The sequence below is a fragment of the Coregonus clupeaformis genome, chromosome 5, assembly GCF_020615455.1.
Source record: "Coregonus clupeaformis isolate EN_2021a chromosome 5, ASM2061545v1, whole genome shotgun sequence".
Taxonomy (NCBI): Eukaryota; Metazoa; Chordata; class Actinopteri; order Salmoniformes; family Salmonidae; genus Coregonus; species Coregonus clupeaformis.
In genome coordinates this window covers 29,527,049-29,539,068 of record NC_059196.1, presented here as the reverse complement: position 1 = coordinate 29,539,068, position 12,020 = coordinate 29,527,049, and the positions used below count along the sequence as shown (strand labels likewise).

Below are 12,020 nucleotides of genomic sequence, written 5' to 3'. Positions count from 1 at the left end.
ACACACACACACTCACACACAGCACACACTGTGACAACCAACAATAAAACACCAAAAAAGTCCTCCTGACTCCTGTCCCTGTGTTTTGTCCCCAGATCTCAGATGCCCATAAGCAGTGATTTGAGGTTCCCCATGAGCACGCCAAGCCCCCTATCACCCATACCTCTGGCTCCCTTAACTACAAGGTAGAGCTCACACACAACCCCTTTGGCCTCCGAGTACGCAGGGCAGCTACCAACAAAGTCCTGTGAGTTTATGTGTGTTTCTGTCTGATTGTGTCTTTCTGTCGGTCTCAAAAATTATTTGTCACATCCGTCAGTCTATCTGCTGCAGTCCAACCTTGGTACTAATTCTCTTAGCGAAATACAAGAGAAAATAGCAGCCTATACATCTGGTTACAGCATCACATGTTAGACTTGATCCTCTTACAGGTGCTGTAGACCATGCAGTCACTTCATTAATATGTATTATTCTGTCAGGACGCCAAAGACACGCACACACACACACGTGGCGGTCAGTGCCGTTTAAGATGAGGGAGGATTATAATTTTTTTTATGAGCATGGAGTGACATTCAATACCGCCTTGCACACTCTTGCCTGCATCCAGCTGATATAGGGTGTAATCATTAGTCCAACAGTTGCAAACGAGAGTTTCTATACGACAAATTCAAGTACATTTATCTCGTTTTGTTCCGTTTGCTTCCGTTTAAGAAACGTTTTTCAACAGAATCACGCGTAAACAGTATTCACTCTCATAACAGCCGTGTAGAATTCCTTCTCTTCCCTTCGCTTGAGGATTTCAATGCACAACAAATCAGCTGTTTGTGACCAGGCGAAAAAACCTTTCCAAGCCAAACCTCTACAAACAGCCTGCATCGTTGTCCCCATATTAGCTAAAGTAACGTCATAGTCAGCATAGCTAATAGAACTAACACGTTAGTAAACCCGCTACAATCATGCAGTAACGTTTGCTTACAGTCAGTAAGCAGTTACACCGGCGGGTGGCAATAAATTAAGTAATACCAAAAGCTTAACTTGACTTGGAAGAGTTGTAGTGTTATGTTGGAAAGTCGTAGCCAGCTAACTAACAGGTTACTGTAGCCCTTCTTTGCAAAATTGTGTGTTTTAATCAGTTATCTGGTGACGTGATAATATTTAGTATAGTTTTATCTAAAAAGGATAACTTTTCTAATGTTTTACAATTTGTATTTTTATGAATTTCACTGAGGTCCTCCCCTTCCTCCTCTGAGGAGCCTCCACTGATGCACACACATGTTTTCCATGTTCCATGTCAGTATCCCCTGGCGATCAAGACGGTGTAATTACGCTTGTGTCACTCTGAGCAGGCTCAGTCAGTCTGTGGGACATCACAGTCATTATACCAATCAATTACACCTCCAACCAGCCAACTTTTAAAAAAAACTTTCTACGGTCTCCGTGTAAAAGCATTACACCCCCAACCAGCCAAATAAACCTTTCTACAGTCTCCCTGTAAAACCATTAAAAACATGATTATGACTCCTGTTAAAACCATTAAAACCATGATTATGACTCGAGTTAAAACCATTAAAACCATAATTATGACTCCTGTTAAAACCATCAAAACCATGATTATGACTCCTGTAAAAAACATGATTATTACTACTGTTAAAACCATGATTATGACTCCTGTTAAAACCATTAAAACCATGATTATGACTCCTTAAAAACCATTAAAACCATGATTATGACTCCTATTAAAACCATGATTATGACTCCTGTTAAAGCCATTAAAACCATGATTATGACACCTGTTAAAACCATGATTATGTCTCCTGTTAAAACCATTAAAACCATGACTATGACTCCTATTAAAACCATTAAAACCATGATTATGACTCCTGTTAAAACCATGATTATGACTCCTGTTAAAACCATTAAAACCATGACTATGATTCCTTTTCAAACCATTAAAACCATGATTATGTCTCCTGTTAAAACCATTAAAACCATGACTATGACTCCTGTTAAAACCATTAAAACCATGATTATGACTCCTGTTAAAACCATGATTATGACTCCTGTTAAAACCATTAAAACCATGACTATGATTCCTTTTAAAACCATTAAAACCATGAATATGACTCCTGTTAAAACCATTAAAACCATGATTTTGACTCCTGTTAAAACCATGATTATGACTCCTGTTAGAAGCATTAAAATCATGATTATGACTCCTGTTAAAACCATGATTATGATTCCTGTTAAAACCAATTATGACTCCTGTTAAAACCATTAAAACCATGATTATGATTCCTGTTAAAACAAGATTATGACTCCTGTTAAAACCATTAAAACCATGATTATGGCTCCTGTTAAAACCATTAAAACCATGATTATGCCTCCTATTAAAACCATTAAAACCATGATTATGACTCCTGTTAAAACCATGATTATGACTCCTGTTAAAACCATTAAAACCATGACTATGATTCCTTTTCAAACCATTAAAACCATGATTATGTCTCCTGTTAAAACCATTAAAACCATGACTATGACTCCTGTTAAAACCATTAAAACCATGATTATGACTCCTGTTAAAACCATGATTATGACTCCTGTTAAAACCATTAAAACCATGACTATGATTCCTTTTAAAACCATTAAAACCATGAATATGACTCCTGTTAAAACCATTAAAACCATGATTTTGACTCCTTTTAAAACCATGATTATGACTCCTGTTAGAAGCATTAAAATCATGATTATGACTCCTGTTAAAACCAATTATGACTCCTGTTAAAACCATTAAAACCATGATTATGATTCCTGTTAAAACAAGATTATGACTTCTGTTAAAACCATTAAAACCATGATAATGGCTCCTGTTAAAACCATTAAAACCATGATTATGCCTCCTATTAAAACCATTAAAACCATGATTATGACTCCTGTTAAAACCATGATTATGACTCCTGTTAAAACCATTAAAACCATGACTATGATTCCTTTTAAAACAATTAAAACCATGATTTTGACTCCTATTAAAACCATTTAAGCCATGATTATGACTACTATTAAAACCATTAAAACCATGATTATGACTCCTGTTAAAACCATGATTATGACTCCTGTTAGAAGCATTAAAATCATGATTATGACTCCTGTTAAAACCATGATTATGATTCCTGTTAAAACCATGATTATGACTCCTGTTAAAACCATTAAAACCATGATTATGATTCCTGTTAAAACAAGATTATGACTCCTGTTAAAACCATTAAAACCATGATTATGGCTCCTGTTAAAACCATTAAAACCATGATTATGCCTCCTATTAAAACCATTCAAACCATGATTATGACTCCTGTTAAAACCATGATTATGACTCCTGTTAAAAGCATTGGCCTAAATGAATAGGGCTAAATTGAAATGTTTCTTACAGAAGAAATATGAAAAGCATATGCATAACCATGGTAGCAATAGAAAGAGAACAGTTTGGAGATAACGGGGAAATGATTAGACCAAAGTTGAGGACACAACAGTTCACCTGACACAAGACTGAACACAAACATTACACTGTTGATTGTATGTGCATTTTCAGTGGTGTAAAGTACTTAAGTTAAAATACTTTAAAGTATTACTTAAGTCGTTTCTTGGGGTATCTGTACTTTACTATTTAGATTTTTGACAACTTGTACTTTTACTTTAATACATTCCTAAAGAAAATAATGAATTTTTAATCCATACATTTTCCCTGACACCCAAAAGTACTTGTTACATTTCAAATGCTTAGCAGGACAGGTCAAGTGTCCAAGTCACGCGCTTCTCTAGAAAACATCCCTGGCCATCCACCCCTCTACAGTCAATAAACACGTTTGGACATTTGGGTATTTGGATTGCTTGTTTCACGTCAAAGCGGTACGTATTATAATCCTCATCTTTCAAAAAATATTGAGCAATCTTAATTTACAGCATTTTCCTCACTCAGACAACAAAACATTTGCAAAAGTCGCCCAATTAGCGGGAGGGATGGGGGCAATTTCTTGTCTTGTGCGGTGCTCAAGGTCAGAATGTCTCTCAGTCAAAACCCACACTGTGCCAGGAAGCACAGAGCCTGAGTTCTGACGTCATGTATTGCATGTCACGGTACAGCCACTAACGTTCCAATTTATACACTTATTAGGTCCCAAATATGCCATTTTCAACCCGTATACGGGTACGAGTGTAAAGGGCTACAAACATTAAACCACTACTGTTATTGCCGCTGGTAAATAGGACTGAGTGACATGCAAATTAATTAACTTTTCACTCCATGTATAAGCCCTACAAATATGCTTTGTAAAAGCATTAAACTAATATTATTATCTGCTGCTGAAAATAGGACTTAATGAGAAGTGAATTTATTCATTTACATAGTGCATGGTCCTGTGTCTGCTTTTGGCCTATCTGTCAACTACAGAGGCACACATATACAATGTACAGGACGGTACAGAATAGCACCACTTGTTAATGACTGTCCGATTATACCACTTCTTCAGTGACTTAGAGGAAACAATTGTTATAACCACAGTGACTGTGTGTTTAAAGGGTATGACCTTTTACTTTCCTTTGCCCAATGTGCTTATCAGATATCTGTCATTTGGCTCACAGAGATAGAAAGGGACATTGCTTTATACTGCATGCTATATTGCACATTACTGAGTAATATTTATTAAATTACTGGATAATATTTACTACATTATTGGTAACATTTACTATATTACTGGGTAATATTTACTACATTACCTGGTAATATTTACTACATTGCTGGGTAATATTAACTACATTGCTGGGTAATATGTGCTACATAACTGGGTCATATTTACTACATTACTGGGTAATATGTACTACATTATTGGATAATATTTACAACATTACTAGGTAATATTTACTACCTTACTGGGTAATATTTACTACTTTTCTGGGTAATATTTACAACATTGCTGGGTAATATGTGCAACAATACTGGGTAATATTTACTACCTTACTGGTTAATATTTACTACATTACTGGGTAACATTTACTACATTAATAGGTAATATGTACTACCTTACTGGGTAATATTTACTACATTGCTGGGTAATATTTACTACATTACTGGGTAATATTTACTACATTACTGGGTAATATTTACTACATTACGGGTAATATTTACTACAATACTGGGTAATATTTACTACCTTACTGGGTAATATTTACTACATTACTGGGTAATATTTACTACATTTCTGGGTAATATTTACAACATTGCTGGGTAATATGTGCAACAATACTGGGTAATATGTACTACCTTACTGGTTAATATTTACTACATTACTGGGTAACATTTACTACATTAATAGGAATATGTACTACCTTACTGGGTAATATTTACTACATTGCTGGGTAATATTTACTACATTACTGGGTAATATTTACTACATTACTGGGTAATATTTACTACATTACTGGGTAATATTTACTACAATACTGGGTAATATTTACTACCTTACTGGGTAATATTTACTACATCCTGAGTGGCGCAGTGGTCTAAGGCACTGCATCACAGTGCTAACTGTGCCACTAGAGATCCTGGTTCAAATCCAGGCTCTGTCGCAGCCGGCCGAGACTCATGGGCGGTGCACAATTGGCCCAGCTTCGTCCAGGGTAGGGGAGGGAATGGCCGGCAGGGATGTAGCTCAGTTGATAGAGCATGGCGAGAGAGAAAAAATCATTGACAGTGTAATTCCTATGATAGTATAAGCTTGCTCTCTGACCATATGGCACTTGTGTCATTCTCCACAGTGATAAAGGCTTTAATAACTAACCACACTAAAATCAATTTAACCCTTAGCAATTCCAATCATACCGAATAACTCTCCACTTTTCAACCATTACATTCAACAGTGCCATGTTTAGGTGAGCTGTGGTAGGGTTGTGTTCCTGTTCCTGTCATCCATTAGCCCAATTACAAGGAGTCTAGTCTCTTTAGGTGGACTTCCCCGATGGACAGGGAGTACCGAGGTCATTATACTACACTGTGATTGATTCCTCATCCTACAGTACTTAGTAGGATGAGACCTCTATCTCTGTCAGGGGAGTTCCTGTACATTGATTTAGTTTAGACTGTAGTTCGCCTAATGGTCTTCCTTTCTTTGTCTCAGGATGTTGGCTAATGTTTTTCTCACTGTAATAAAAACATAAGGTTGTTAAAAGCAAGCTCTGCACAGTGCTTAGTGTGCACAGACACACAACTCAATTCATTATACTGCTCTTTATATATATCCTCTCTCTCTCTCTCTCTCTCTCTCTCTCTCTCTCTCTCTCTCTCTCTCTCTCTCTCTCTCTCTCTCTCTCTCTCTCTCTCTCTCTCTCTCTCTGTCTCTCTCGGTCACTCTCTCTCTCTCCATTTTACTCTCTCACCCGTCTACTATTGAGCAAGGAATCAGAAGGGAAGATATCTCAATGTATGTCTTGTTAGTAATGTCAGTGGGATTCAACTACACAGGCCTCGTTATAGTGTGTTCTGATAGTCTGTCTGCAGGTTCTCCCAGAGGGTTTTTCCTCCATAACAATGGCCTGTCAGCATACTGTACTATACAGTTCATTACATACCCTGTGTGTTGTAATATAACCACTGTCTCTCCTCTTCTCAACACAAAAGACACCCACTCACCTCCCAACAAACCCACCACTCCACACACACACACACACACACACACACACACACACACACACACACACACACACACACACACACACACACACACACACACACACACATACACACACACACACAAACACACACACAGGCTTGACACCACAGTGGATTCACTTGTGTTTACTGATCAGTACCTGCAGCTGTCTGCCAGACTGCCATCCCATAATATATATGGGCTAGGAGAACACGTCCTTCAGAACTATCTTCGTGGCACCAACTGGAGGACCTGGTCTATCTTCACACGAGATGCATTCCCTAATGGGGTGAGTACTGAGTAGGATATACACACACATACTGTAATGCACACAAATACATTGATTGTTCTCCAACATCACACAAGCAGCATGTATTCTATAAGGAGCACAGCTCATATCTGTCAGCTGCTGTGCACACGGTGTGTGTGTGTGTGTACATTCCATCCCAAAGGTCGGGTAATTTAATGTCTTGTAAGCTAATTAGTTTGTGCCGCCACCCCCTCAGCTTCGATCCATCCATCTGTCTCTCTCTCTCTCATCCTTTTCTTTCCTTCATCCCGCAGGGGACACATAACCTCTATGGTCACTATCCCTACCTCCTCTGTCTGGAGGACGAGACTGGCAAGTCCTTCGTAGTCTTCCTCATGAACAGCAACGCAACGGGTTAAAAACACACACACACACACGGGCCTACCGAGCAATCCAAGGCAATGCATCACAGTGCTAGAGGCGTCACTACAGACCCAGGTTTGATCCCAGGCTGTGTCACAAACTACCGTGATCGGGAGTCCCATAGGGCGGCGCACAATTGGCCCAGCGTCGTCCGGGTTAGGGGAGGGTGTGGCCGGGGGGGGATTTACTTGGCTCAACGAGCTCTAGCGACACCTTGTGGTGGGCCGGGCGCATGCAGGCTGACCTTGGTTGTCAGGTGAACGTTCTTACCTCTGACACATTGGTGCGGCTGGCTTCTGGGTTAAGCGGGTGGGTGTTAAGAAGCGTTGGGGAGTTGCAGCGATGAGACAAGATCGAAATTGGAGAGAAAAAAGGAGGTACAAATTTAAATAAATATAAAACATACAACAGAAACACATGAAAAGATGTGTCCAGAGATCAGAATATATAGTGACTTCGGAAAGTATTCAGACACCTTGACTTTGTCCATATTTTGTTACGTTACAGCCATATTCTAAAATGTATTAAATATTGTTGTTTTTTTCTCAGCAATTTACATAAAACACCCCACAATGACAATGCGAAAACAGTTTATTTAAAATTGTTGTAAAAAAAATAAAAAAATGAAAAATGAAAAACATTATTTACATAAGTATTCAGACCCTTTGCTATGAGACTTGTTTCCATTGATCATCCTTGAGATGTTTCTACAACTTGATTGGAGTACACCTGTGGTCAATTCAATTGATTGAACATGATTTGGAAAGGCACACACCTGTCTATATAAGGTCCCACAGTTGACAGTGCATGTCAGAGCAAAGACCAAGCCATGAGGTCAAAGGAATTGTCTGTAGAGCTCCGAGATAGGATTGTGGGAAGGGTACCAAACAATTTCTGCAGCATTGAAGGTCCCCAAGAACACAGTGGCCTCCATCATTCTTAAATGGAAGAAGTATGGAACCACCAAGACTCATCCTAGAGCTGGCCGCCTGGCCAAACTGAGCAATCGGGGGAGAAGGGCCTTGTTCAGGAAGGTGACCAAGAACCCGAGCGCTCAGGACCTCAGACTGGGGCGAAGGTTCACCTTCCAACAGGACATCAACCCTAAACATACACCCAAGACAACGCAGGAGTCTCTGAATGTCCTTGAGTGGCTCAGCCAGAGCCCGGACTTGAACCCGATCGAACATCTCTGGAGAGACCCGAAAATAGCTGTGCAGCAACGCTCCCCATCCAACCTGACAGAGCTTGAGAGGATCTGCAGAGAAAAATGTGAGATACTCCCCAAATACAGGTGTGCCATGCTTGTAGCGTCATACCCAAGAAGACGACAAAGCCTATTCCCCCTCAGGAGACTAAAAAGATTTGGCATGGGTCCTCAGATCCTCAAAAAATTCTACAGCTGCACCATCGAGAGCATCCTGACTGGTTGCATCACCGCCTGGTATGGCAACTGCTTGGCCTCTGACCGCAAGGCACTACAGAGGGTAGTGCGTACGGCCCAGTACATCACAGGGGCAAAGCTCCCTGCCATCCAGGACCTCTATACCAGGCGGTGTCAGAGGAAGGCCCTCAAAATTGTCAAAGACTCCAGTCACCCTAGTCATAGACTGTTTCTCTCTGCTACCGCACGGCAGCGGTACCGGAGTGCCAAGTCTAGGTCCAAAAGACTTCTCAACAGCTTCTACCCCCAAGCCATAAGACTCCTGAACAGCTAATCATGGCTACCCGGACTATTTGCACTGCCCCCCACCCCATACTTTTTACGCTGCTGCTACTCTGTTAAGTATTTATGCATAGTCACTTTAACTCTACCCACATGTACATATTACCTCAACTACCTCAACTAGCCGGGTGCCCCCGCACATTGACTATGCAACGGTACCCCCCTGTATATATAGCCTCCCTACTGTCACTTTATTCTATTGTATATATAGCCTCCCTACTGTCACTTTATTTTTACTTCTGCTCTTTTTTTCTCAACACTTTTTTGTTGTTGTTTTATTCTTACTTTTTTGTTTAAAATAAATGCACTGTTGGTTAAGGGCTGTAAGTAAGCATTTCACTGTAATGTCTGCACCTGTTGTATTCGGCGCATGTGACCAATAAAATTTGATTTGATTTGATTTGATTTTACTTGAGTACTGAGTAAAGGGTCTGAATACTTGTGTAAATGTGATATTTGCAAATAGTCTGGGTAGCCATTTGATTAGATGTTCAGGAGTCTCATGGCTTGGGAGTAGAAGCTGTTTAGAAGCCTCTTGGACCTAGACTTGGCACTCCGGTACCGCTTGCAGTGTCGTAGCAGAGAGAACAGTCTATGACCAGGGTGGCTGGAGTCTATGACCATTTTTAGGGCCTTCCTCTGACACTGCCTGGTATAGAGGTTCTGGATGGCAGGAAGCTTGGCCCCAGTGATGTACTGGGCCATACACACTACCCTCTGTATTTTATTTTTATTTTACCTTTATTTAAGTAAGCAAGTCAGTTAAGAACACATTCTTATTTACAATGACGGCCTACACCGGCCAAACCTGTAGTGTCTTGCTGTCGGAGGCCGAGCAGTTGCCATACCAGGCAGTGATGCAACCAGTCAGGATGCTCTCGATAGTGCAGCTGTAGAACCTTTTGAGGATCTGAGAAACCATGCAAAATCTTTTCAGTCTCCTGAGGGGGAATAGGTTTTGTAGTGCCCTCTTCACAACTGTCTTGGTGGTCTTGGACCATGATAGTTTGTTAGTGATGTGGACACCAAGGAACTTGAAGCTCTCAATCCACTACAGCACGTCAATGAGAATGGGGGCGTGCTTGGTCCTCTTCTTTTTCCTGTATCCACAATCATCTCCTTTGTCTTGATCATGTTGAGGGAGAGGTTATTGTCCTGGCACCACATCGCCAGGTCTCTGACCTCCTCCCTATAGGCTGTCTCATCGTTGTCAGTGATGAGGCCTACCACTGTTGTGTCATCGGCAAACGTAATGATGGTGTTGGAGTCGTGCCTGGCCTTGCAGTCATGAGTGAACAGGGAGTACAGGAGGGGACTGAGCACACACCCCAGAGGGGCCCCCGTGTTTTTAGGATCAGTGTGGCGGATGTGTTGTTACCTACCCTTTCCACCTGGGGGTAGCCCGTCAGGAAGTCCAGGATCCAGTTGCAGAGGGAGGTGTTTAGTCCCAGGGACCTTAGCTTGGTGATGAGCTTTGAGGGGACTATGGTGTTGAACGCTGAGCCATGGTGTTCCTAAGGCACTGTATCTCATCCCTGTGTGGTTTTGTTTGAGACCCTGTCCAGAGGTGACGCTTCAGCTGGCCCCAGTAGTGACCTACGGAACCATTGGAGGAGTTCTGGACTTCTACATCCTTCTGGGAGACACACCTGAACAGGTGGTACAGTAGTTCCTATAGGTGAGACAGAGAGCGCAGTTGACTTTCACTCTGAAGTTGATCATTTGGAAGTGTGTGGTAAGCATGGATGCTCTGTGATGCAGTGATACAGTGATACATGTGGAATCAGTATATGTGCATGTGTGTTGAGTGTGATGGAAAGAGTCAGGCGCAGGAGGGTAATCACCGAATACAGAGTTTATTCCTTTGTGGACACACAAAGGCGCTTAAATAGCGATCAACGAAACAGGCTCAGGGGAAACTCTCATCCCTGGCAAATACACTGTAACGGTAGAATCCAATAATACATAGGCACAGGGGAATGTCTACCCTGGCAACAAAATGTACGAGTAGCCCCACCGAGCTACACTACTCTCACAAATAACAATCACCCACAAGGACAAGGGGACAGAGGGAACACTTATACACTGACTAATGAGGGGATTCGAACCAGGTGTGAGTGATTGACAAGACAAGACAAAGGTGATGATGATTGGGGCGGCAGTGGTTAGTAAGCTGGTGACGACGAACGCCGAAGCCTGCCCGAACAAAGAGGGGAGGCAGCCTCGGCCGAAGTCGTGACAGCATGTTACATATTTCTTGTGTGTGTGTGTGTGTCCAGCTGATCGGCAGGCCAGTGATTCCTCCATACTGAGCTCTAGGCTTCCAGTTGTCTCTTCGGGACTATGGCAGTCTGGATGAAGTCAAGACAACCGTACGGTAGAACTACGGTAGAACTATTGGTTCTATAGGGACCTAGGTCACACACTAGCTCACCAGACATTTGGGAACCAAGTCATTATGTTAGAGCTAGAACCCATCTAGGAGCTAGAGAACAATGGAAAACCATGAGGTACCAGCGAATCAGAAAGTGAAAATTGTCCTGTATGTCCACCAATAACAAAACGGGAGCAATGGATTAGTAAATTATACCCACCAATCACAAGTAAGGGAAATACTGCTTGGAAGCCATGAATCATTAGAAATCAGTTCCACACTGAAAGCTATAAGCAAAGGTCCGTAATCCACCTACCACGAGATAGGATTCAGCTGTAGACGAGAGATATGAAGCTCTCTATCAGAGCTGGAAAGGCAGCATGTGTGAGGGAGATGACCTTTTGCTCTCTGGGAGAATCCTGTTCCCTGTCAAATGGGTAGAGTCTGATAGTCTGGTCTCCAGTCCTTCAGGAGTCTCCAGCAAACGGGATAAATATTTACCATGTGAAAACTCATCAGCTCCTAACGAGAATTTAACTAACCTCCAAGACA

The 12,020-nt window shown here is 41.4% G+C and overlaps 1 protein-coding gene across 1 annotated transcript in view; it reads left to right on the top strand.

The window, feature by feature from the left end:
* LOC121567008 (maltase-glucoamylase, intestinal-like) overlaps window positions 1-11,406 on the top strand; it is a 14,157-nt gene extending 2,751 nt beyond the window's left edge. The window contains 5 exon segments of the mRNA XM_045211537.1: window positions 96-185; window positions 6,813-6,984; window positions 7,260-7,359; window positions 10,660-10,772; window positions 11,374-11,406. Coding sequence (XP_045067472.1) covers window positions 96-185; window positions 6,813-6,984; window positions 7,260-7,359; window positions 10,660-10,772; window positions 11,374-11,406 — 508 coding nt within the window.
* The last annotated feature ends 614 nt before the right edge of the window (window positions 11,407-12,020 follow it).